The following is a 27,932-nucleotide window of genomic DNA, read 5'->3' on the forward strand; positions in this document are numbered from 1 at the left end:
GGCGGACAGGTGTGTGCGTGTGCATACACGCGTGCCTCTTCCAGGGTTTGCCAGGAGCCGCTGACAGATGGTTATCATCGCTGTCAGAAACAAATCTGCAAGCATGTCCGTGCCTCCACCTCTCTCATCTTCTCACGGATGGCTGCTTTTCTCTGCGTGATCTTTTTATTCGTATATATAGGGTTAGGCTTGAGGTCAGGAGATGATAAAAGGCCGTGGGGGGGGCTTTGATTGCCTCAGCCCTCCTTCAGTCAGTGCCAGTTCCATCCTTTTCCTCATCTTTCTGTTTGCTCTTTTATTTGCTCAAGCCGGTCCGATATTAAGCTTTGCATTTTTCAGGAGATGTGGTGCAAAACCAAGTCTTTTTGCAGGCCGACCTTGATTCTGTCCTTTAACATTAGTCAATCAATGCTTGTCTGCTCGCTGCGTGGGGAATACTGCTCAGTCGTGACAGGCGATGGGCTTGGCAGGGACTGCAGGGAGAAAATAAAGACGTCCTGTAATTTCTGCAAAATTGACAAACCTTTCCTCATCGCTCTCCGGTGCTGCGGCATCAGAACGGATTCCTGTTCCGTCAGCAGTCTGGCGCAGTCCCGGTGGATTCCTCCTATGCCTCATATCCACAAATATAGAATAGAGATATAGATGTATGCATTACTGACAGGGAAGAAGGATGCTTCTCTGGACGTGTGCTTCATTATGAAAACGGTCTGGTGAGCAGAGTTATATTTCTGTGACAGTGTAGGACAGGTGACACAGTGTTCTATGTCAGGAAAGCCCCTCCACCCAGTGACACTTGTTCTCTCTCTCATATCTGTGGTCTATTATTGCATTGGAAGTGGGCGTCAGCTGGCAGTGGGGGGCCGAAGTCCAGGTATAACTAGCTGACATTTCTAATTGGAGCATGCTTGCAAATCGCTCCCCGGTTAATTCACACGGATGAGTGCATCCACGAGCGTCTGGCTGTGAAATAGAAACCTTTATACACTTCAAGGTCAAGCCTGCCCCCTGCTCCAGAGGATTTCAACATGATGTGGTCGGAAGGGAATGCTTCTACCCCCCAAAAAAAATCCCCGGCTGCTTGACAAGCATTTTAAGTATCATTATCAAACAACCTCAAACCAAATTAAGGTTGCAACTACATGCAAGCAGTTGCCTCATGACGCCGATGCAGAGCAGCCTTTAACAGACTGACATTTTGTGTGTCTTCTTTCTTCCTTTGGAGATGAAATGAAGCCTCCTCTCTCGCTCCATTTATAAAAGCACTCCCGTCTAAATTAATTTGAAATGGGATGTCGGCTCGCCTCGGAGACACGCAAGCCGTCGTAACTCACCTGAGACGTTGTGCCAAAAGGCCGCCTTGGCATTTTCCAGAATGAGATTTCATTGTGGGTTGAAGAAGGTGAATAACAAAAGAAGGAAAAGGATTTGTCATCGCCTTTAATTTGTCAAGGTCTATGTGTATTTAGAGATGACCCCTGCTGCTCCTCGCAGCAGAGCACCGATGGTTTCAAACAAAAACACTGAAAAGACCATTTAGCAGACCTGAGTCTAAGTCTAAAGACAGATGGGAAATGGCTTGTCGTTGGTCAGTCTTACTCCACAAGCAAAGCTGATGGGGTACGTTTAGCATCTTATTTGACCACTAGCTAAGAAGCATTTAGGGAATTATACTTGGAAATTATGTACAGGCTTGTGAAGTGAACAAAATGTGCAGATAAATTCGATAACGTTTCAAACGTGTGGTTCTGTAGGGGGGATAAACGTACTTTCAGCTCATCTGAGTCGTGAATCACGTGGCTCTGATTCTAATTAGCTCCTTGTTGCTGTGTTTGTTCTCATTGTTGTACCGGCTCACAATTCCCCCAAGCTATTCTGCAAAAAATAAAAAATAAAAAAAAAACAAGAAAGAAAAACAACAACTTCCAATTAAGAGGAAATGCAAGTTAAGCTTGTTAGACTCAAGCATCCCCTTTGTCTTCCAGATGTCTCGGCGCCGCTGCAATCTTACCTCGGCACGCTGAGGTTCTCCTCCTGTGTGCGTCTGTATCCATCTTACCAGCGTGTATCGCTGTTGTCTAATTAACCAGCTATCGAGTCAGAACCGCTGAGACTCCCGTATGTTAGCTTTGGCTCTGACGGTTATTGGCCTCGCGTAAACTGCTCCTGTCTGTCTGAATCGGACAACCACTGAAGATGTTAGATTGGACAAGAACCTTTTCCCTTCGATCTGCTGTTCTTTCCTCATGACTAGCATTTATTTTTTCTCCTCTTCCCATCCAATCACTCGACATACCTTTGAAATGCCTGACAACACATCTCTTGTTTGTGGTCTTGGGGTTTAGAAAACACTATCTATGCATATCATTCTTCTTCAACTCTACATCTAAAACCAGCGTCGCAGTGTCTCTCAGTTTTTGTTTTATCCTCACTTGAAAGTGGTGGAAGAGAAGGCTGCATCTGATTTATTTGCAGGCTCATGATTCCAGAGTCCTGGGCTGACAGCTGTGACTGTCGTGACTCAGAGGAAAAGCCAACAGCTCATCCTCCTCCGACGAAGCGGCCATCCGGGGACAAGCACTCGCCCGCAATGAAATGAAAAGCATTTGAATAATTACCCAATTTCAGGACTAAATCGATCTTTTTAGACAGGGTTTATGGTGATGCCTGATTTAAGATTGATAGAAAAGATTTGGCATAAATCAAACATTCTCTCTCTCTGTCTCACCCAATAAAGTACATTCCATGTTTGGGTTTTTTTCTTTGCTAAACTGGGGCGTTTCTTCTCGACAGCCTTGAGGACAGCATTTACAAAGGGTCTTCCAAAAAACACCACCTGGAGGATCGTAAAAAGAAGAAAAATTCATTTGATTTAATGTTCTGCAACCACCGCAGTACGACACTCACTCTTTTGTTACTATAGCAACCGGTTCATAGAATTAGAGAAGCACACAGTATAAATCCTCATCATCACACACAATGCGTTGTAGCAGCAATTAAGGTAGCTTTTAAAATGAGTGCAGTCATAGGGAAGGATACTCCTGTACATTTTTTTTACAAGAATTGAAATATTTTCTTTCTGCTCAAAATACTAAAAATATTTCTCGACTGTAGACAGATGACATCATCGGTCTTGTGTGACTAAACTTCCAGCACCATTCTTCCGCTCTTCCCCCTCCTACGATTTTAAGGTTTATGGAGTAATATCAGAAGACTTTCTACAGATACATTTGCATTTATTGTAAATTAATTTTTCTTTGCAGTCATGTATTTTGTTGTAAACTAAACCCAAGACAGACTAAATCGTAAGTGCTATATGATATTAAAGCTTGTAAACATCTAATTAGCCGGCGCAGGACGTGGCGGCGGTGCATACAGACTTGGCACGCAAAACCGTCGCTATAAATAAAAATGTGGTATCTCAGTCAGCGTGGCAGATGTAAGAAGGATGGAAATGCATTGTCGACTGTGCTCCGTTTGTAGTAATGCGGTACATGCCAGCGGCTGATAACGGTTTTTACTCGTCTGCAAAGAAATGGAGCGAAAAGTAAAATGCAGACACACGGATGTGAATGTTTGTCTTCCAGTTAAACCTGTAAGATGTGAATTTGAATGAATGTGAGTTTATCCTCTGTGTCCGCGTGCCAGAATGATTTGCCACGGCATTTTTTTAAAACTAGTAAAATAGTTCAGCTCACTGTTGTCAGTTTACAATGTCAAATAGTCATGATTTAAAATGTCATAAATGTTTGGTTGTTGTGAAGTTTTTCCGACATGTGTGAAAGTTTAAAGCAAAATCTCCAAGCTGCACATTTGTGCATTTAGCACATGATAACTCACTGCTAGCCACCAAAATTTCAAACGGTTATAAACATTATAGCTCCTGAACAACAGCGTACTAGTTTTGTCATCGTGTGCACTTTAACTGAATTTAATATTTAGTTTAAAACAGCATGTTAATAGCGTACAAGTTTGAGGGTCAGTACAAATTAAAACCGCAAAGTTTCCTTTGACTTTGTGCTTTTTGTGTCTGTCCTTGAATCTCCTCTGTCAGCATGAAGAGCATCATTATGTATCATCGTGCATTTATTTATCATCAAGGTCATTCAGTCCCTTCAACCTTTTGTACCGTGCCCAATTATATCTGTAGCCCTTCCCCCTCCCTGGTTAAACGGCAACAGCAGTTTTTATACTAGCAGTTTTTTACCTTTCCACAGCAACAGAAGCTGTGAGAAGATAATACAAACATAAATCTACATGTGTTGTAAATAAACCTCACCAGCCCAATAACCAAAGGGAGAAACTAACGTTCTTGCAAATTAAAATTTCTAGTTGAAACTTGCATGAAGTTTTTGTGGAGGCAAAATTTGGTGTCAGACTAAAAGTCTTTTCAACCTGTAATGCTACTTTTAGTCAGTTTTAAAGCGAGTGGATGGCAAAATTATGAAATCGTTCTTTCATTCATTCATTCATTTTCCGAACTGCTTTTCCACTTTCGTGAGTCACGGGGGTTGCTGGAGCAAAAGATGAACAACCACTCATGCACACACTCACACCTACGGACAATTTGGAACCGACCAATCCACCTGAAGTGCATGTTTTTGGAGGTGGGAGGAAACTGGAAAACCCAGAGAAAACCAATTAAACCAAATGAAATTCAATCTGAAAATATGCCAACTAAACGCAAAAAACCTCATTAATAAGGGTGTCTGACAGTTATTTACCACTTTTGAAATAAAAGTCCAAGGTTGTTGAAACTCTCAAAGGAGAATTAATTAACCCACAATATCCTCTTGATTAGTGTAAATTTGCACTAATGTCTTCAGCAATCAGCCATTTAAAAGTAAGAGTTTTAGCTGAGTTGGAAGTTAATAAAAAAAATTGGTCCATTTGCCTGGAGTTACGTGACAGAGAGCTGGAGTTAGCCATCTCTGTGAGTTTTGTTAGTCGTAAAGCTGTGTGATAAAATTTGGGGGCTGCTGCCGGTGATTACAGTCCTAAAATGATGTGAGCGACAACAATTTAAAATCCACCCTTTAGCTGCACCAAGCAAAAACAATCCCTCAGTAAACACCTGTCAGGCTTTACACCTCTGGGAAATGAAAAAAGGGACATCGTCTGGAAGCTGGAGAGATTCCCTTGTTGTTTTGATCAACAGAAAGGAGATTGTTATGTGGAATGAACACGGGTTCTGATTCTTTGCCAGACTGGGAAAGTCTCAGCGGCATGTCCGGAAGCGATTGAAGACGGGTGATGAATATGTGCTGGGAAGTGACAGGTATCAATTCTAAGCGTGGAAGCCATTTGCTTCGCGCTCTCAAGTGCTTTGTCAATTAAAAAGCGGTGGCGAAGAGGACGGCCTCATTTCTGTGCCGCAGCGGTCTACAGGTTGGCTTCAGATTGCTGCAGGCACTCTGTTCAGCCAACTCTCTCTTTGATGGCTGGATCGCCACAACACTGCAGGCAGGTGGACCAGAGAGGGGCTCCATCCATATCAATACCGTCTCCTCTGATGTCTTCGAATCATACATGATTAAATAGGCGGAGTACCGTGGAGTGTTCTGAGTATCCTTCGCCGCTGCTTTGAATAACTGAATAGAACTTGACTTACAAAGTAATGCAAATGCATTTGTGATTGTGTTTTAAGTTTTCTGTACAGCAAACCCTCTTCTGCTCTTAAGAAAACCTCGATACGAAGCTCTGCTTCTTAAATTGGATTTTTCTTTGAAGCTGGTCCCTCAGTGTTCCAAGTTCACAGCTGGATTATGTGTCATACAAACTGACGATGAAACTTGTCACATTGGTCTCGATAGTTGTCTTTAGAGTCATGAAAATATTTATGGGTGAGTAATTACAACCGATGGCTTTTTACAAAGCTGACAGTTAATGAAATTAGAATACAAATGATGGGAATTTGTGAGAACACGTAGCATCAGCATCATCATCTTCATGCACACGAGTGCTAGCCATCATCATCATAATGAGATTTCAGCTTATCATGTCTGCCAGACATGATAAATCCCAGGGGGCAGGCTAATTTCTGGATGGCTCTCCAACATTCCTGGCTTGAGAAAGTGACCAGGAAGGAAAGAGGGCACAGCTGAGGAAATTGCTTTAATCTCTATCCTTCAATAGATTTCTTTTGGCTTAAATTCCACTGTTCAACTCCTGCTGCCTCGCGGCTAAATTCTTCACGCGACAAAGAATTGCTGAAGATTCAGAGATGAATCTTGTAACTACAGTTTTAGTTCAGTTGCAGAGAAAGAAAATGCTTTGCCGGCTGAAATAACATTGACACTAGTGGTAGTGGAACAAAGGCCAAAGCAGCCGATGAGAATGTATTAAGACGTATCTGCTGTCTGAGCGAGGATACGAAAGGGAGGCAGCTTCCATTAATACACAGTATGGAAATGAAATCTCAGTACAATACGTTTGCTTTGCAATTATATTCTTGTCTTTAACCCATTTGCTTCTTTGAAAAGAAACATCAGTCTGATGTCTCTGTAAGATCAGTTCTTTTATGTGAGTTCTGCACAGGCATACACGTTATTATTCTGCAACTGAACTGTATTGTATAGAGGAGACTGTGTGTAATATGCTATGCAGTATCCAACTTTGAAACCATTTCACCTTATCACTCTAGGAAAAGGCATGATTTTTAACCTAGCGCCTGCGTTAGCCACAATGCTACGTGCCATCGTCAGAGATTTGAATCAACGCGGACATCAGAGAAAAAAGCCTCAACGGATTTCTGATGATGTCATTCCTGTTCAACTTCACACATTCACATGATGTAACATTTCGGATGGCATTTTAGAGTAAATTTTAGGGATGAAAAGGCTAGTTGAAGAAGATTCGGAATCAGATTCACCTTAAATTGGGTTCCATCTGGTGCTTAGTCAGAGGTGGATGTGTTGTGTTGAGCAGTGAAATGACTCACAGGACTTGAGCATATATCTCCCCTTCCGGTGACCCGACTAATCGCATCAGGAGCAGTCCTGCACTAATCACGTCTTCCGTGAGACGCCGCAGACGTGGCGTTCTGTGAGTCGGAGGAAAGAGACTGCGGTTGTACTCCAGGGCGGCTGGAGCGGATGCAAACCTGCTTTAGAGCCGAGCAGATTATATAAGAACAGTTTGATCCCCGAGGAGCTAACTGTTTAAAGGTTTGCCCCCCCCCCCCCTCCGGATTGTCAACCCTGTGCCAGGGTGAGCCCAGATGTCACCTTTTAAACAAACCTGCCTGTCTTCCTCTGAGGCGATGCTCGGTGCTGAAAATGGAACAGGGGCCGGTTTATTTCTGTCGCATTCCATCTTTGAGGATGCCAAGGATGATTCTCCACATCTTGTAAAGTTTATTCTGCTGCCTTCTTGCCTATCTCTCTCATTAGTTCAGAGCATGTTGATGCATTTATTCATCATCCTCTTTGTGTTACCTTCTAGGTCCTGATCGTGCATTACTCTGCTCCTGCTAGTATCTGCACATCCACCTCTTTGTTGTTGCACAGGTCTGCCTGGGAGATGAGATGTTTGTAGTTCTGGATGCGATCTCTGGCATTCAACGCCGCCTCTATTGCAATCTCTGCTCCAGCCTTCCCTCCCCATCATACAACAGAAATCCAAAGCAACGCTCGCACAGCTGTATTTCACTCTGCTGCAGCTCCCAAAGCTCCGACAGGAAAAATAAGCAAAGCACTTAACATAAACTGCTTATGCTCAATGTAGCCCCATGTCTCTAATAAATTCAGCTGAATAATGGGCTGCGCCCGGGCATGAATTTACCAAATCAGAGCAGCCGCTGTGCTGAACTGTGCCAATACTTCAGCTGCAGTCGATCCCTCTCCTGTAATAATTAATTCGGCCTCATTCTGACATGCTAAATTGCACAAACACAAGTGGCAGAGCTCCGGTAAACAGCATGGAATGCAAAATGACATGCTTCAGAACTTTTTATCCTTGATTTCAACTTCTTTTCTCTTACCATTCCTCAGACTTGCGCTGCTCATTCCGTATGCAGCTTCCGTCTAACTGCGATTAAATGGAAGAAAAAGGGGAGAAAAAAGTTGAGGGTGTTTGTTTTTTTTGGCACCCGTAAACAACCTGACGTGCCCGGAATGGAGGTGGGTGACCTTGGATGAGCTTAGCTAAACACATCCTCCGGGTGCCAAAGGGCTTAAACATAAAACAGGCCTCCAGCTGAGGGGCAGATTATTTTAGAGAAAAGGTGGGATGGAAAGTGGGAGAGGCAGAGTTTACTGAATGTTTTTGGTTAAAAGTGAACATAAAATATATCCAGAAACCCGACATAGACTCAAAACACCTCTTTCTTATTATATTCACAGGGTGAATATTTGTTTTTCAGAAACGGAAAGCCAGGATGTTGTTCGGGCTTGTCTTAGTCAAGGTCAGACCTCCTGTTACCACAACCCTTCAATCATGTTTGAGGTACACCCGGTGAGATCCGATCATTAAAAGCTTTGGGCTTTAGCACGGAGTGACCGATGAGGTGGTGGCGAAGGGTTAGAAAGCCAGAGAATTGGCTTTTTATGGAGAAAAGTGGCTCCAAGGAAAGCCGACCGACCTTTTCGCTTTTCTCTCTAGACTGCATGAGGAGAAATGAATCTTCTTTGGTGAGCCAGGAGTCTGGAACGTGACATGAATGAAAAGTGGATATATTGAGAAAATACAGGGACATTTTTTTATGTCAGCTAAACCTTTTAATTAATCCAACAAATATTGTTTTCTGTTGGGTGAAAAATGTCAACTTCCACACTTACAAGCAGGTGCAGACTAAAGTCAGCTACTCCCTGCATTTTCAATTCTTCCACTATAACTGCAAGTATTTCTTGTAGAATTAAATGATGCATATAAATAATCTGTTCCTTCCCTTGCATATACCAGAATCTGTAGTATTTATGTTGCTAAATGCACAGATGGCAGTACATATGTTCAATGCTGGAATTGCTCCACTGTGTTAATTTACATTACTTACACTGTTCATATATTTAGACATAAAAGAACACGCTATTTAAAAAAAAAAAGAGGCTCATTATTTTTGGTGGATTTAAAGGGCAAGGAATAATGTCAGATTTCTTGTTGCTATTTCCAGTCGATTCAGGCGACTGTAAGTGTAATTATAATTAAATGTGTGAACATGTTTGTGTTAATGTTAGCGTTTCATCCAGTATGAATCTAGTGGACGTGTAGTTAAAGACTCAGGGTTACAGTTGATACAGTAGAAAATTGATTGATTGCAATGCTTAATCAATCACAACATTACAAGGGGAAATCACTGGCTTGCTTGCTTGCCTTCATTTCTTCTGATATGAGAGCTCCTGAAGCCAATTTCTTGCACACACTCAGTCTAATGAGGCTGACAGTCCGCTGGTAATCTATCAATCCAGAGCGGCAGACAGACGAGATCATCAGTTATCCCAATGGATTAGGGCTCGCTGGGGTGACACCGCATCAGAAACAACAATGCTATTTACATTTGCTAATGATATCTTTAGATTAAGAACCCAATATGGAAATAAAATGAAATTGTTGCGTACACACATGCTAATGCAAAGATTGGATGACTAATGACATTCCTTTCATTGTTTGGCGATGGTGAATGTCGTCCAATTCCAATGACCTCTAACCGAGGGCTGCGTATCACAGATCAGCGCGATGCTTGTATTGAAACTGGCCGGCACCTCACATCCTCTATAACATATTGTTATTTTACACCAAGGGATCGTTTTATTGCATTAGATGTGATGTCAGCAGAAAGTGGTCAGCACTGCCGACTCAGCAGAGGCGACGTCCGAGCAGGAAACCACGGCCAAAGGTTAAGAACACAACAGCAGGAAGCATTTTCTTTTACCTAATGGCTTTGTCTTTCTAGCACCAATTAGAGTCTTTGCTCCACGTTAGAATATTGAATGTTCAAGTGCGCATTATCTCTTTGTGCTTTGAAAGACGCGATGACACTTATGCTTGTGGCTGAGCAACTTCACTTATCATAATGACAAATTACGAGCGGTGTTTGTTGAGATCTAACAGTCTCGTACGCCCTCCATATAATTGCACAATAGGTTGGTGCCATCATTAATACAGTAGCTGCAGATAACCTTCAGTCCCAGCAGGACTCACACATGATTAACCGCTCCGCCGCCTTATCGGCTCGCTGACAGCCCTCCCTCTCCGCTCTGATTTTTCCATTACACAATTAAATGATTTAGTTGTCTCAACTTGAAAGGGAACAGATTGTCTGTGCTCGTCTTCTCACAAGTGGGAGGAAATAACTGTGGAATGACGCTTTAGCGTAATGATATTGATGATATTTACAGCATAGTTTGACACGGACTAGAACTTGGCCTGCAGCTTTTGACTCCCTCACCATGTGATTTAGTGTTTAAATTTATCTTGGTGGTCCTTTCTCGTATATTTGCAGAGGATTTCTTTGTGTTTTTGAAAATTTGACATTGCCCCTAATGTTCAGTCAGGATGTCTGTTTCGACGAGTGGCAAGAGGGTAAGATGCAATGTCCTGCATAAATGGGCCTTCCCTCTGGCTGAAAGATCCAGACCAGAACACTCCAGCTCCAGATCTCATCTCCAACGGATGTACTTGAAACAAGCAAGAACGGGAAGAATAATCCAGCGTTTCTGTTCTGACATTTGTACTCTGTTAGCCGTCGTTGCCGACTTCCGTCAAATCTCGCTCATAGATCATTTTTATTCCTTCTCTTTACCCTACTTTAAAGGACTAGACAGAGCTTTTCTCACCGCAATCCTCTCCAGGGTTGTTTTCTGACAAGTTTGTGTAGATAAGACATTTCTGTCTCATAATATCAAGTGCTGATTTACTGTATTATAGATTCACTGGCGATGCTTCCCGCTGTCACGCCACCTGTTCTGTCTGCCGGGAGCAGCGTCGCTGCTCACGGATCCATGGCTCGTTTACCAGCTTGCGGCTCTTTCAAACAAAGCACATCCCCATTAACCAGTCAAAGACTTGCAGAACTAGCCTGCCTACATGTCAAAGCAGCTCGCGCACTCACAGCAATTAGATCCTAAGATGCAAGTGGGGTTCAAGAGATTCGTTCCTGCCTCTGTTTTGGTTCCTCATGGAAAAAATGAAGCCACGGTTTGCACAGGAAGACGAAGAAACTTGGCAGCTGAGGCCCGAGGGCAAGTGAAGGGCCTTAACAGGACAATCCATCTTAATCAGAGCCCAGTTCATGCACCACCTCTACCAGACAGCGCTACATTCATCAAAATGACAGTCTTAGGTTTTCGTCAGTAAACGAGCCAGAATCGAAGAGGTCAAGTCAAACACAGAGAGTGCACTCAATGTCGATACGATCAGATCAGTCACGTTCTGTTAAAGACAATTCAATATCACTCAGCGTCGCTGGAGCGGCTGTGGCTAAGATGGTAGAGCATCCCCTTATGAAAATGTCAGTGGCTCGACCAAGAGCTTCAGCAATCTCTGGTTGTTCCACTGGCAATTGTGCGAATGCTCGTGTGTCCAACAAGATGAATGTTGTATAAATACAAGTTGTTCGTTTAGTCTGTCCAAGTCTCTGTCACTGACTTTGCTGCCTCCGATGTTTTCAAACATCTTTATTTCATCCTGTAGCGCTCGTGCATTTTGTAAGGTACAATGCATGACTTTTTATTTCACCTTCTATTTGAGATAAAAGTTTTAAAAAGGAATTTAGTCCTCAATATGTCCCTACAACCTTCCTCCAGGCACTACTGGGCTGTTGACTCATGTGGAGCACAAGTTGATGGCAGAACTGTAGCTGGCAATGTATGTCTACTCAGAATGTGTGTGTGTGATGTGTGTGAGATCAGGCGAAATATTCCATTCCATTCAGAGATATTACCATCAAATGTTGCTTTCATTTATTCCAATATAATCTGATTATTGATTATTTTTTTCCATCGTGTGTTTCTCTACAGGCGTAACAGTAATCATGTACGATGCTGCCAAGGTGCCGTCTCCTAAGGATGGTGCAAACGGGATGGCCCAGTCCTTGGCCCCCGGAGCCGGTATGGGAACGGCAGGGCCGACACCGACGGGAGCCCTACAGGCTAAAGGCGAGGAGGGACAGTCCGGTACGGAGGAGGAACCCAAAGCAGAACCCATTCTGCTGAAAAAGCCACACAGAGAGATCCTGGACCACGAGAGGAAGAGGAGGGTGGAGCTCAAATGCATGGAGCTCCAGGAGATGATGGAGGAGCAAGGGTAAGCGCAAAACCAGTGTATCAATATAAAAAAAGTTACAAAAGTTATCATTATCTTCATCAGTGGGATCAGCGTATTAAGCATATTTTAATTCTTTCAAGTTCCTTTAATTCGACCGTCCAGCGTCCACACTCCTACATGTGTTTTTACGCCCCCGCCAAAAGGAGTATTTTGGGTTTGAATTGATTGAATGAACTTTGGTGAAAATAAGTTCCAGGATAGTAATAGAAACAAGTTTTAGCCAGGAACGTGTTTATTAAATCACAATGGAGTAAACGCTCTGTTGCCCACGGTATTTGATGTCAAGTGGCATTAACGTTTCCAGCAAAACATTGTTGTGTAGCTTTTATTTTCAATTTAATTATTGAATTTTGTTTTTCTTTTACTATTAAATTATTGAGGTGTTTTGGATCACAAGCCGCAAAGCATTTTTCAGCCTGGTGGAGAACTTGACATTGACAGGTATGCACCAGAAGGGCTCAACAAGCTGCGCTCAAACATTACGTTCAAAGGCTGTTAGCTGCCAAAACATATTTTTGTTGCAATATTGAAAATAAAAAACAAAATAAATGAAAAAAAAAACAAGCCCCTGCAGAGAAGTGTAGTACATTTTGCAGTGGTGTGAAGTAGCGTAGGCCATTTTTATCTGTTACAGAAATAAATTGGCATTAGGATGCGTTAGACGTGATGTTTGTCATCTATTAGGAGCAACAGCGCAATCTTTTTTTATTTAAAAGCAGTGCGTCCTTCATTCCAGCATGATGATAAATTTGTGCTTAAGTGAAAGATTTGAAGCAAATTGCTCTGACACTAAACTGATATTAGGCAAAGTGACGCTCCCGGTCTGGAGATAACTACATCCTGGCATGAGAACTCTGCAGAGATCATTTTGGCAGAGCCCTGTTTGGTGTACGGCCCCCCAACCCAGTGAATTATTATGTTCTTGTCGCTGGTCTAGCGGCGCCTTCTCAAATGAGGTGTTGAGATGATTTACAGACGAGATATTTATGGTCGAAACGACTGCATCCTTTAAAATGGTGTTAAACAAGGTAAAAAGAAAATGTCCAAATCAAAATTTTTGACAAAAATGTGCACAAAAAAAAAGAAACCCATATCCACAGCTCATGCATGTGGATACATACATCAGCAAAAGTTTTTTTTTTGCTTCGCAATCTTGCACATGTCACAGATGCAACATTAGTCATGCGTGATGTTGTTGCGTATTTGCAGCCACCGCTTGAACTCGGTGCTAATGGTCTTATCCGCAAGTAATGATTTATTAGTGAGGTTGCCTCAGAAGCAATCAGTGTGGAGCGAGCGGCGTAGTCTGGCTCATTAGCATAATATGTGTCCTCCAGCGCAAAGTTACGAAGGACTCAGTGAGTGCTCACGCCACAACCGTGAAAATTATAGTGACTGCGTTCAGCCTTAATCCAAAATCTCAAGGCTTCACACACACACACACACACACACACACACAGACACACACACACACACACACACACACACACACACACACACACACACATCCTGCTGCATGAATAACCACAGCTCACGGGCAAAACTCTAGGCTAGCTGAGACTGTAATTAATGATGAGCTCTGCGATCCCGTGTCGTTACAGAGAAAATTCACTTTCCCTCTGATATCTCCTGACATTTTATTCTCATCGCATTCGTTTCTTATAGAAATCCTGTTAATCCCCGTTAATTTAGAGGGAGAATAGTTCCATTAAAACAGGCCAAGGTAATTAATGACATTTTGTTTAGCTTTTCTATCTTTTTTTTTTGTGGTCAGGACTAGATCCACGCCAGGACTGTCACCAACTTAAATGTCAGAGTAATCGTCTCTTTTCTGCTTCCTCTTGTCGGTCCCACCGTGATTGGTTCATTTGAAAGTATGGAGATGAATTAAATCAGTGTTTCTCTAGGAGGTGGGGGGGTTGAGAAGGTGATGGATTGCACTTACATTTTCTCACAATCGTGTTTCTACCCATGCCTCCTTCCCTGAGCGGGCCTCATTAAGAGCTGCTGGATGTGGACAAAGACAGAGGCTCGCGCTAAGGGCATCTTTCAGGTCCACTCATCTGGTTGCTTTGCGCAGACGTTGCTGTTCCTGGTTTTAAGTGCGATGTTACAAAGACATGATGTCTGGTGGAGCAGCATAGCGGCAAGCAGCTGCTGGACTAATGAGGACAGAAGACCAGACGCCCATGCAGGCCGCTTCTACACACTCGTCAGACCCGGTCGGCGGACAGCAACCACTCAGCTGCGTATCAAAGCTCTGGTCGGACTCGAGTCGTCTTGTTAGGAGATGATAAAAGGAGGATCTCATTTGCCAGCTTGGCACAAGATCCCCCCCCTTGCCTCTCCAATTACTAATGGTCCTCTTTAAACGAGTGTGTGTGTGTGTGTGTGTGTGTGTGTGTGTGTGTGTGTGTGTGTGTGTGTGTGTGTGTGTGTGTGCGTGCATGCGTGCGTGCGTGCGTGTGTGTGTAGGATTAAGGGATAGAGAGGGGGGATGAAACACCAGCAATAGAGAGGGGGGGGATGGGGATTCCAGGCATTAGACACAATTAAAATGGTGGCTGAGTCCGTTTTAATTTGTTGTGGATTCAAGCCAGGCGGGCTCAACCTCTACGTCACCCCAGAGTCCCCCTCCTGACTGGAGGCCTCGGGAGGGAGATTAGGCCTATTGGCAGGTTGGACGGCAATCATGGCAGACACCCCCCACTCCCCCTTTACATACAGCATCTCAGAATCAGGTCATGTTCTTCTCCAGAGATAAATAATTTGTCATCCGTGACGGCCTCAACCTGGGAGTCGCCAATCGAAGGAGCCTGTTCATTTAAGGTAGTTAAAACCTCCCAGCATCCCTTTCTCACCGGTGCTCCAGGTGCTCTGCTGCTGCTGGGAACATTTTCCTTTAATGTAAATTAGATGTGCTGGAGCCTTCATGCAGGATCCAGGGACGGCGTAGCGGCATGCACGATGATTTATTGTCCAGTGTGAATGGAGTTTGGCTGTCGTGTGACAACAGAGTTCACCGGCTGATTGCAAACTGGATGGATAATCGGTATGCAAAGGTTTAGAGTGTATTTCAGGGGTGTTTTTCCATGATAATTGAAGCATAATGATTGCACATAATTTGAAATCCTTTGGCGTTTGAGGCTTTCTTCACACCCCGTCTCATCAGCATTCAATGTCCAGCTGCCTTTAAACGCCAGAACCCAACTATGCAATTGCACAACAAATACAATCACAGACATTTACACAGGTTTGCAGCAGAGATGCCACAAGGTGCTTGTGAAGAATCACAAGGCCCTTCTTAAGCACGCATGAAAGTGTGTGCAGCAACAAATAGTAGGGGGTCCTTTTTGAATAAAAGACAAGAGATATTGCTCCTGAAATAAAATTAAATATACATGCGAGTATTGAAAAATGAATACGTGTTTGTTTAAAAGCGAAGTGAGGGAGGTGTGGCGACAACGGAGCAGATTTTTTTTTTCTTCCGCATGTACTCAAGAGCCTACAAGTAAATTAACTTCAAGACGGAACAATTTGCAGGCGAGACAAGAAAGAATATTACAATTGAGATAAATGGCTGCTTTTTTGGCACCACTGCTGTGATGTTCCTTCAGTAATATCCACAATGACAGATCACAAGAGACGGCAGCGACTGTGATCTTATTAGGAGAGTTGCTCTCGGAGCCTCTAAGGCCAGGGCAAGTAGTCTGATGGAGGCACAGGGTGGGGTGGGGGAGTATTCTGCAAAGCAAAGCCCGAGTAATAAGGCAATAAACTCGAGTCTGAGTCAACTGAAAGCTGGACTGAAAGGATCTGGAGGAGAATGACCCGTTTTGTACGATGTCGCTTAATATTCCCAAGCCGATATAACAGGTTCATGCCGGACAAAGTAGCTTCAAACTTCGTCTTTAGAGACGATGAGCAATCAGAAAGAGCGGCGATGGCGGATTGTGCCGGGCTGCTGACACCGCCGGGAGATGAAAAGAGCTTTAAATAGAGGGAGAAGGGTGTAGTGGCTCTTTCTGTCCGCTCTGTTCAGCGTGCGTTATCTATCCAGAGAATCCATGATGGGGGAGAGCATCGATTGAAAATCCTCTCCATTTAAGAGTTGAATCATTTCTCCATGGGCACCTCGTGGGTCGCCTTAATTCTGCCCCTGAAAATACAAGTGTGTGTGTGGGGGGTGGGGGGTGGGGGCGTTTCAGGTTCGCCTTCCTGCCATCCCAGCGTCGTTCAATCTCACTAACTGCATTGGCATCGTTTTTACCTCCGCAGACTTTGCAGCGAGATTGATGTCTCGCCCAAGGGGGGTGTTGAGTTGATGGGGACTAGGGGGCCATCAGAAATCAAAGGCGGCGTCATCCCAGTGCTCAGATCTGTCTAATTTATCCCATCAACATCTCCAGTTGTGCTGATTTCTTAACCGGGGTTCACCAGGAGAAAGAGGAAGTCTTGTAGTCACCGCGTCGGCTTGGATTGACTGCTTCCATGTTTTTCTTCGCTCCTGTCATTTTATCTGCAATCTGCCATCGAAGGATTGCTACCAGGTTGTAGAGCAGCAGCTAGTATGTGAGGACGTCTCCTCTGCTCTGCATTGAAAGCCATGAATATAAAGTGCGTGTTTGTTGGGTTCTCCTCTGCTGACTTGACAACCAGCTGGGCTGAGAGATTACTGTAAAGCGGGACCTGATGGTGCCGTCACACCAGCTGACTTCTCCTCTGTCGGGCCGTCTTCCAACTATTTCAGCTCTCCATCACGCTTCTTCTAATCTCATTCCAGGCGCCATCAGTACGCTGACAGCAACCTTCCCCGATCGCACGCCATTGGCTGCTATGTTTACTCCGACAAAAGCCAACGCTCCTCGGATTAATGCTATTTTTTGCACTGAAATGAGCCACCGGTTGATTCGCAATCCAGTTTCTAGAATTAGTCTTACCATGAGCTTTGGCCAAGAGAGAGGAGAGTAGTAGGGGATGCCTGTTTCATGTATTTTATATGTTGATGAAGTCAGGCTGTTTATTGATCAAAATGGTTAAAATGCGATGATACATTAAGTAGGTAACAGTTCTATATATTCTTACATATCTGTAATGCTTTAAAATTACTGTCACAGCATTAAGATGGCGCTAACATACATGACAGAGAATCAAAATCTGACACAGGGAGGTTTTGAGAATGCATTATTGCAAAAATAACATTGCAACACCGACGTATACAAATATTTTTTATTCCATTTTAGCAGCTACTTATTATAAGCACGAGTATTTGGCTCTCAGCAGCTGTTTGGAATCTGGCCATGAATATACAGACTGGTATGCTGCACCCTGAAGACACGATTGTCTTCCGATCTTTGATTCATCCTTTTTTTAGTTTTGTTTAAAAAGATAAAGAAAAGATATTTGCAGCTGGAGCCATGATAAGAAGATTGATATCTCTTTCCTGTCAGCGTTCCAGCAGCTTATAGACTCAAATCAGGGGAAACAGCACAACTGGGTTCTTCCTGGACAAGCACTTGTTGTTGAACTCCGTATCAACATGACGGTGATTTTCCACGGCTGAGACTACCAGTCGGTCTAACTGTGATGTTTTACAGCCTGATTAATTCTCTCTCTCTTTCCTCTCCCTCCTCCTTCATCTTCTTTTGCTTCATGTTTCCTCTCCGTCGTAGCTCATTACATTCCACCGCTGCAGCCGGAGTAGAACACGAAGAAGATGCTGAATAAACCGGCGCTGAAAAGGCCGTGTACTGTCGGGTTCACGACATGAATTATTCTAAGAGAACCTGCTGAACAACAGCAGAAGAACACAAGCTTGTCTATCCTCCCTGCTGTGTTGGTTGAATTATATCTGTCGCATTCATTGCAAATAAATATCAAGCAAATTAAAGTAGGATGAATCAAATGACATGTATTGAACTCGCTACGAATTTACGAAGCAACACAGATGGGAAATTTCTTCAGTTTCTTCTGTTCGGCTGGTTGAAAGCTCCTCACGGTACTCTCGGCTCGGTGAGTTACAGCGCTCTGCTCGCAGAATAAAACATGACATGCGGTCTGGGCCTGAACAAGAAACCCACCGGGGCGTGTCGAGGTTGACAGTGAGTCAGCAGAATGTACATGATTCAGCCCAGTGTCGTTTTTAGTTAGCGCACAGTCAGGAGACACCCTTAGCCGGTGTTGGTGAGTCATTGGGAGCGACTTTACCTGCATCTGGCGGTTTTAGAATCAGCTGCACATCTGGTCACGGCTCAGTAGGGAGGTCAAACCACAGATTAATGTGTGTGTGTGTGTGGGTGTGTGTGTGTGTGTGTGTGGGTGTGTGTGTGTGTGTGTGTGTGTGTGTGTGTGTGTGTGTGTGTGTGTGTGTGCATTATTGCTTCACTACCGAGTTATCGCTTCATTAACCTCTAGAAATTCTTTTTTTCTTGTCGCTGAAATAACTTTGTATGAACGGCTGCTAACTGGTGCGCCTTCCTGTCCGTCCTCAGGTACACAGAAGAAGAGATTCGACAAAAAGTGAGCACGTTCCGACAGATGCTGATGGACAAGGAAGGCGTTATCACCAGAGAGGGTTCACACTCACAGCCGGTGTAAGTTTCATCAGCTTCAACGTCAAGATAAAGTTCTTATTGCCTCGTTTTGTACGTGAAATTGTTTTTGTCTGCTTACACCAGGGGTGTCAAACTCCTTTACACCGATTGCCGCATCAGCATAATGGCTGTCCTTAAAGAGCCAGATGTAACTTATAAATGTAGCTTAATGTAAAGTAAATGGAACTACTTAATGTTAAATAACTATGAATTTATTAGTTATTGAAGTTACAAATATTCCAGTTGCACAGAAAATTTTTTTGCTGGTTTCTCTGTCAATCCATGAATCCTTTTAATTTGTCAGGTATGAAACCCATAGAACTCCATCAATCAAGGATCAAACTATCAAAGTGAATAAAAAAAACAACAATGTCGAACACAAGTTAGGACATTAACTTTGTTCAAAATGTTTCTTCCAAAGTTAAAATGTGCTTAATGATTCAAAACACACTTTTGATCTATTTATTTTTAGACCTTTAATGCTCTCGCGGTCCGCATAAAATATGTGGCGGGCCACATTTGGCCCGTGGGCCTGGCTTACATCATATGCAAATGTATAAATTAAGATAAAATAACTACATGCCTTGTATTAGTCCAATAGTATTAAATAGAATACACATCAATAAATATGAAATGTAAGCAGAAATTGATTTGGATGGAGGTTATGAGAAATGGCCTGCCAGCCTAATCACGTCTTCAGGCAATCAATTAAAACACAAATATGATCCATAATTGCAAAAGTGCAATACATTTTAATTTAAATCTCTTGGTTTGGGCTGAGAATGCCTCTCTGTGGCGCGGGGGGATAAATCGCCACGCTTTAGAAGTAATCAGCAGCGTTTTAAAGTCTATTCCAAAGGGCGCTGCGAGCCAATGAGGCAAAAATCGGCGTGGTAATTGTCAATTTGTGTTGTGTTCAGCCTCCGCGAGGGCGGGCGGGCGGGTTGGTGGGTCTCATCTGAGACAGGGTGTAGATGGGATCGAAGGAATGAAAATTAATGATGGTGCGTCTCCATCGAGACACAGGCGCGCACACACACACACACGCAGGCCAAGAAATATGAGGAAGAGTAAGTGCATTATGTAGGCGTGGTGGCCCTCGTGAGTCAGTCCGTCGTGCTGCGAGTGATTGAGCGAGGCGAAGCGGTGAGGTGACGTGACCCGCTGTCTGTGAACTAATGTCTGCTAATGGTGTTGCTGCTTCCTGCCTGAGACCAGACCATCACGCCGTAGTATTCCACCATTCTGCACAAACGCTGGCGTCTCACACGGACCTCCAAAAGGCTTTGTTTGTCTTGCTGTAGTTTATTTCCAAGGGCACCTCTGAATCGAGTCGACTCGTCGGAGCCGGCCTCAAATCCTCTCTGGAAACCCTTCAGTTTGGAAAATTGAAGACAGTTGCAATTTGCAGGGGATGTTATCTCCCCCGCCGCTGCTCCCACTCCTCGCTACACACTCACCGCTAACTAGACCCTCAAACGCACCGACGCCATCGCCAAATATAGACCTCTTTCCACTGTAATTTGGTGCCTTTGAGCGGCATGGTGAGGCAATCAGAAGCATGCATCGGTCAACACACAACAAACAGATGGATCGGGTGCACATTCAGCCACGCTAGCAGCAGGGTTCTAGACAATATTGGATAATTTTGCTTCCATTAAATGTTTTGAAGGAAATGCGTCACAAACATATGTAAAAAATATCCTCTCTTAGGACAATAGAAGTAAATACAAACTCCAGAATGAAGGTTCGATGCTGTAGATTAGCAGTATAACACGATCTGAAAGAAAGAACTACAAGGTCCAAACTGGTGCTACCCGCCTTCCAGCGAAAACAGATGACGTAGATATGAAGATGTAGAACACAGATATGTAAATCTCATGTCGCCTTGAATCCGCTATAAGGTTGTTCGCCTTGGAGATTCTAATCAGATACTATCTTTCTCCTCAAGGACTATAACTATTGGCTTGCTCGGCCTCTCTGCTGTTGCTTAATACTTGCACGCTATCCATAAACAGCCAGCAGTGTAAGCACGGACGTGCTGGATCATAACTCTGCTTACCAATGTCCTGCATCGATTTCCTGAGGACTGAATGGGAGCATTGCAGCGTTAAGCCTCTCACGGACGTCATCGACGTGGAAGCTGACCCCCGTGATCCGCCACGCTGCTCAATATCTGATGAAATGTCTCGCTTCCTCCTTCATTCACTCAGTGCAGAAAACAAATTGATTTTATTTCAATAAACTGTTGTGCCGATGTGATTCCCGCTGAATCCATGGTTTTAGTTTGGTCTTTTTTATTATTATTACCGATCACATGATCGATCCGCGCAGCTTCAACTTCCTCCCTGCCAAATTATTCACGTTAATATGACCACCGTCAAGCCGGATCTAGATTTCCCCCAACTCTCATTCCGAGAATTAATCAATCCGACCTCCACCTTCGTCCTGCAGGAATAACAAGCTGTAACTCTCTCTAGCAGTAGAAATATGGCCGTCCGAGGGGAGATATGAACCAGTTTCACCGCTCTGTGCTGCCGTCCTAAGGAGGGTCTTGACTCCAGTCCATTACGGGTTTGTTCCAGAGACAGTGGCTGAATTAGGAAGTCTCTCGCCTCTCCGGGGCAACATTAAGTCCACGGAACGCTCACAAGTCTGCATTTACAGGGGTCTGAGCTGACCGGACAGATGTCTCCAGCACAGGGGGAGTAGAGCATCAATGAAGACATTAGAGAACGAAAGAGGGATTTATTTAATTCTCCCCTAATGATTAAGCACGGGAACTACTTTGCAATTTTATTTTTTTTAAATTCTAATTAGCTTTTTATGGCCTTATGCTTCATTCCCGGACGGAACAGAGACATTTTCCAAGAGCGTTTCCAGGAATTCAAGCCCAGTTCACTAAATATGTGCCGGGGGCGGAGTCGGTGCACAGCTGCAGGTTGAACCCAATTATCAGGGAACCAATAGGTTTTCCTAACGGGACGCTCATGTCGACGTGCATTTAGTGATGTGCGTTGAATAAATGAATGAAAACTTACCTGACCTGAGAAGTGTTCAACTTCAGAGACGAAGGAATTGGCTTCACAACTTTGTCCAGATCCAAACTTCCTGTCTCCTGTGAACTGGGTCCCGCCCACACTTCCCAACGCCGTTCATTCCTGTCCATAATTGATTCTGCTTTTACCGAGACTCTTATTTCAGTCACTCAAGCTCAAATTAAAATTTATTTGATGGAAATTTAGTCATCACAGCAAGTACTGTAATGCGTGTTGAGCTTTAGCTTTTTATGTGTGTGTTTGCAGAAAAGGCTGTCACTGAAAAAAATTGTGTTTCTAAGTTATTTTGCGGGAGCTTGACATCTCCGCTGCGTCTGGCGACGCTCAGCCAATTAAGTGCGCCGCTGCCTCGTGTCTTCTTAGCTCACCGTCAGGCCTGTGCCTCGTGCAAATCCTCACCAAACTCCACTTTACATCACTTACTGTGTCGTCTTTCCTGATCTGATGTAAAATATGCTCTGGTTGTGCCCCGTGTGTTTAATCTCCTTACTAGAGATGCACTATCCACTACGTAGTCACCTCCCTTCTGTCGGTCTCTTCACTTCTAAGTCTCATTACCTCTGTCTGTTTTCATCTTCCTCTTCCGTATAGCATTTACACGGTTAGTCATCGCCTCTGTCGCCATCGCTCCCATCCAAATAACATTTTCATCATCTTCCATATGCTTCTTCTCTGGGTAAAGTAAGCGCTGCAAAGCCCCAGAGCGTAACCTGCTGGGTTTCTAACAATGCCAGGACACCACAAGGTCAGAGAGATTGGACTCTGTGAGGGAAAAATAATCAATGTGGCGCTTTTTTTTTATTTTTATCTGCTTCTTTAGTCCACATGGAGCCTGCAAGGTCAGATTTGGTGGATCAGACGAGGCTCCATTAGGTGAGGGGTAGCGGGGAAGGGAGGATTAGAGGGGGGGAGGCTGCTGCCATCTGTCTCTGCACAATGCAGCGTGGGTGAGAAAACCAGTGGGAAGATATGATGGCAACAAGCTGACATGTTAAAGCGAGAGATGACGGTATTCTAATTGCTGGGGGAGCAGATACATGTTAGAACTTCACAAATGTTCTTTTAACCCTGTTTTAAGGCTGGTTGTTTGAGACGTATTGGATCAAATTAGAGTCTGTCCACCGTATGTGTCAGCAAACGTGTTAAAATATGTCTCTAAATATGTTTGTGATTTGTTTCTGTGAATTGGAATAAAATTTTATTCCTTAAAGTCATAACAACGACCACTTTAAAATAATTTTTTAATTTGTTGACTGTAAACTCTGCAGGTGTAAGAGCCAACAATTTTAAATTAATGATGTACTTGGAAAGTTTCCTGACATGACAGCAAAGTCATTTTGTTAGTTTACAGTGCAGCTGTACTTTCTGTTACTGTTGGTGATAATCTGCACATTTTAGAATTAGAGCTGTGAGTTAAAGGCAGTTCAAAAATTCCAGGTGTGGTGAACCAGGTGTGGTCAACTTTATTGTCAAATGTACCATATATGCACGACATATAACACGGATGAATATTGCAGTCCTCGCAGTCCCACGGTCAACAGGCAGTACAACACAGGCAGTACAACAGGCAGTAGAACAGGCAGTACAACACCGGCAGTACAACAGGCAGTACAACACAGGCAGTACAACAGGCAGTACAACACAGGCAGTACAACAGGCAGTACAACACAGGCAGTACAACACAGGCAGTACAACAGGCAGTACAACACAGGCAGTACAACACAGGCAGTACAACAGGCAGTACAACACAGGCAGTACAACAGGCAGTACAACACAGGCAGTACAACACAGGCAGTACAACACAAGCAGTACAAAAGGTAGTACAACACAGGCAGTACAACAGGCAGTGTGTTGCACAACTAAGTAACCTTCCAAACTGAACCAGCAGGGTTATAGTTACCATGCTAACAAGGCTACATTAGCCTGTTAGCTTTTCCGTTAGCCCTTAATCCAGCTATACAAGTCTCCAACTTAACACTTGTATTTTCAGGGTCAACCACTTACACTATCAGTCCGATGAGTATGGAGAAGACCCGGAGCTGGTCGGTTATGAAGATGGAGACTATGACCACGATTACCATAGCGACAACAGGTAAGAAACACACCTGGCGTCCTCTCGTAACACTCACACCACCTGCTAAGATAAGCAGCCATTACTCATGTCTGACAAGCATAATGGTGACGATCATTAAGGTAGTGCTCTCTTAAAAGAAAATTCCCTCTCAGGGATTCATTGTGAGATATTTGATGGGTGGAATGAATTAAGCCAATCAGATAACAGATACTTGTCAGCGGCAAATAATCACAAATTGATTCTTCCTGAAAACAACCTGACTTTTTTTTTTGTACGTAGCGCTCGATCTCACTCGTCCTTTCATCTCCTCTTTCTGTGACCAATTCAGACTGAAGAGGAAATCAAGCAGCTCTCCATCCCCTCGTCCAAAGAAAAGGAAGAAGAAGAAATCTGGCCGCCGACGCAGCCGGTGAGTGGAAACAGCTTCCACTGATGAAGTGGTTTGATTTCCCTCCTTTCATTTCTCCTCTTTTCCCCCCCCTACACTCGTTGACAGAATAATTGCACTGTGGTTCTGTGAAATGGACTTCCAATTAGTTTGGCATGAACATTTCAAATGAGCCATTAGATACTGCAATTGTGGAGGAGGGGGGGTGGGGAATCTGTAGGGTGTCATTAGTAAAACACAGTCGTATCTTCTGTGTGCTTTTGACGAGATCAGCAAAAAAAAAGAGAAAATGAGGGGAAAAAAATTCCGCAAAAGTGAAGAATAGACAGGAAAGGCAGATGGGGGGAGGGAACTGGGGACAAAGAGAGGTGAGAGAAATGAGTCGCGCTGTCAAACAACACCTTTGCTGAAAAATGATCCCTCAGAGTGGAATGCCGGAATTTAGCATCAATCTGAGGCTCATTCTGCCGTCATTTCAATGCAAATGTGTCCTCTCTTTCTCTCCCCCATCAATAGGTTAGGCAGCTCCTCACCGAGTCACAGAGAGAAGAAGAAAAAGAGTGGGAAGAAACACAAGAGAGACAGGTGAGTGTCGTCCGACGCAGGAGAGAGGAGGAGAAGGAGGACAACAAGGGAAATATGAGTCGAAAAAGAGAGGGAAGCAATGGTGGAGTGGAAATGAGAGGTTAAATAAAGGGAAAGAGACAGGAAAGAAAGAGGATTCAGTAAAGAGAAGAAGAAAGGAACAGGTTGGAAGAGAAGGAAAAGAATGGGTTGGAAACAAAGGGAGAAAGATGAGTCAGAAAAAGAATAGAAGAAGGTAAAGTAGAAGGAAATAGGGAGGAAAAGAGTGTGTGTCAGACAGGAATGCAGAGATAATGCAAATAAAGTGGGAATGTAACGGTTTTAAAAATAGAAGCGAGAAAGGAAGATGATGAGAGAAGATAAGAAGAAAGAGGAAGACCGGATGAGCAGGAGTGGAAGAGGAACAAAAAAAAAGATGAGACAGGGAAGAAAGAAGTGATGGAATGAGATGCAGACAGGAAGGAAAAGAGGATTGGATGGAGAGAAGAACGACGCCGGAGACGGACGAGAGGAAAAGGGAGAGAAGCAAAGGAGAAAGAAGAAAGAAAAAAGAATGAAAGTGGATGAAAAGAGGAGAAGAAAGAACGATCTCGGCGCTCGGCGGCGCCGTCTCGTGCGACGCCGTCTCGTGCGACGCCGTCTCGTGCGACGCCGTCTCGTGCGACGCCGTCTCGTGCGACGCCGTCTCGTGCGACGCCGTCTCGTGCGACGCCCTGGGATATCAATAAGCAATCCTGGTGCGTCTTTGTCCTCCAAATTCAGTCGTTTTGCTCTTGACTTGGGGGAATTGGGGCTGGGGGTGGGGGGGGGGCTGAATGTGTTGCTCTAATAACCCAACTTGATTTGGGGGTGGAAGGGGGGGGGGCATGGCAAGAAAAATGAGCCTCTCATCAAATAGCTGAGCATCACTGCACCGCCCCACTGCTGTGTCCCACCTCTCATCCATCCACACAGTTCACAGTGCCCCCCCCACCCAACACACACACCTTCCTCATCCTCACTCTTCACCCCCTCACCTCCCTCCCAACCTTCCACCAAAAGATGCTCTGCAATGCAGGTACTGTTCGTATATGAATAATGTATAAATGAAGCAATGGGTGGTGATGGGGGGGGGTTGAAGTAGTGGGGGGTGGGGGGCATGGAGATGACTTTGCTAGCTCCATGCTAAGAGCTCCATGCTATCTGTGCCCCTCGCGGTAGAAGGTGAGGTGATGGGGAGAGAAGAATAATGAGTTTGCTAAAATAACTCCACATTCAGTTTCTCCCCAGTTGATTCCTTCCTGTTTGGGGTGGGGGGGGGGGCAACATGGGCCGACATCAGGGGCCCCGGCTCCGACAGCTTTATTACTGCCCTCTCGGAGAATCAACACGCTTTGTGCCTCCGCCTGCCGTAGGTGCATGAAAACAGCAGCGGAGATGTAGGGCTCTTCAGGAAAATAAGAACAGCTCTCTCCGACCAGGCCTGACTAATCACCATGGAAACTGCAACGAGGGTGAAAGTGATATGGAGGTGATGGGTGAGGCGAGTGCTGAGGACTATGAAATGACCAGCTTATCCTTAAAAAAAAAAAAAAACTCTGTTTTTGCGGGGAGTCTCATCTTCTGCCACCAGATGATGAGAAAATAAGCAAAAATGTATTTGTGACATCCAGTCGGCACCGGAGGTCGTGAACCAGAACAGCCTGCGTGTGATTGGGCTCGGTTAGCGAGGAGGTAGCACATCATTTTATTTATTCCACGGTTCATCCCACTGCTCACGTTGACGTGGGCACGTTTGTGTCCAAACCGCACCGTCGATTTAACGCACGCACGTCCTTCTATTTCTTTCCTGAAGCAGGTTTAATGAGTTACAAAAGTTGTGTGTGTGTGACGTGATCTTGTCTTTGTTGTGTTGATTTGTCGTGTTTTCATCTTTATAGATCTGCATCCGGCTCCAGGAAAAAGAGGAGATACAGGTGTGTGAAGCACGTATAAGCGCCGCTAACGCGGGTCACGACCCCTGCAGATTAGCTGCATGTGTCGATCGCTTCAGCTCCATCGATCAGTTCGTTCTGCAGACGATGTGATCCGTGCGGACGACTGCTTTGAGTTCTCTCTTTACATCTGTGTGTGTGTGTTTCAGATCGGGCAGCCTGAAGAACAAACACAAAGACAAGAACAAACAGAAGAAGAGGTGAGACGCGTGGAATCGCACCTGATCCTCACTTTGAGCCGCCGATAGAATCAAACTAATATTTGCATCTCCTCTCAGAGGACTTCTTATTCATGTAATGCATCAGAAAAAAGTGGAGCGAACGTCGTCCTCTGTAAAATAATCCATGAACGATCGTCTCAGTTTCAGACAATGAGCTCTACGGGGGTCACACTCGCTCCATCATAAATATATATTGGTATTTTACTACCATTATCTCAGACTCGCCCTCACAAGGAATGCTAATGATAGCATTTTATAGCATCCTGAGCTTGCTGTTGCCTGCCTGTCCCCCTCGTGATGTATGCGTTTTACACACATGGCTTTATGTGCATATATGTATGCGTGTGTGTGATGTGTGTGTGTGTGTGTGTGTGTGTGTGTGTGTTCGTCTACTTGTTCTCATCCGTCAGGTCCCCCGGCGAGACCCCCAGTCGGAGTTCGCAGCGTCAAGGCAGCTGCTGCAGCTCCCGCAGCGCCTCCCTGTCCTCCACTCGGAGCACCTCCAAGTCCCCTGCCAGGTAGAGTCCTCATCACACGCACACACACACACACACACACACACACACACACACACACACACACACACGCACGCTTTTAACACTTCTCATCACACATTGATATTACTCTACAGTCACCCCCATTAACTGTCAGACTCATTCTCATTTAAGCCGGGTCCCTGGGGGGTAGATTGGGGTAGGAACGGGACTCCGCTCCTGTTAAATTTACCCCAATTAAATGGCAGTGATCTCAGTCTGAAGTCGAATTGAGTGTGGTTAAA

General features: G+C 44.4%; 1 protein-coding gene across 3 annotated transcripts in view; it reads left to right on the forward strand.

Moving 5' to 3' along the window:
• Nucleotides 1-27,932, forward strand: part of srrm3 (serine/arginine repetitive matrix 3) — a 51,421-nt gene that overhangs the window by 13,305 nt on the left and 10,184 nt on the right. For all 3 annotated transcript variants that reach the window (XM_068331211.1, XM_068331210.1, XM_068331212.1), the window contains 8 exons: nucleotides 11,955-12,240; nucleotides 18,753-18,854; nucleotides 23,904-24,005; nucleotides 24,316-24,396; nucleotides 24,892-24,960; nucleotides 26,880-26,915; nucleotides 27,083-27,133; nucleotides 27,565-27,672. In XM_068331211.1, coding sequence (XP_068187312.1) covers nucleotides 11,969-12,240; nucleotides 18,753-18,854; nucleotides 23,904-24,005; nucleotides 24,316-24,396; nucleotides 24,892-24,960; nucleotides 26,880-26,915; nucleotides 27,083-27,133; nucleotides 27,565-27,672 — 821 coding nt within the window. In that variant the 5' untranslated portion in view covers nucleotides 11,955-11,968. The remainder of the gene's footprint in view (nucleotides 1-11,954; nucleotides 12,241-18,752; nucleotides 18,855-23,903; nucleotides 24,006-24,315; nucleotides 24,397-24,891; nucleotides 24,961-26,879; nucleotides 26,916-27,082; nucleotides 27,134-27,564; nucleotides 27,673-27,932) is intronic.

The sequence above is a fragment of the Antennarius striatus genome, chromosome 13, assembly GCF_040054535.1.
Source record: "Antennarius striatus isolate MH-2024 chromosome 13, ASM4005453v1, whole genome shotgun sequence".
Classification (NCBI taxonomy): Eukaryota; Metazoa; Chordata; class Actinopteri; order Lophiiformes; family Antennariidae; genus Antennarius; species Antennarius striatus.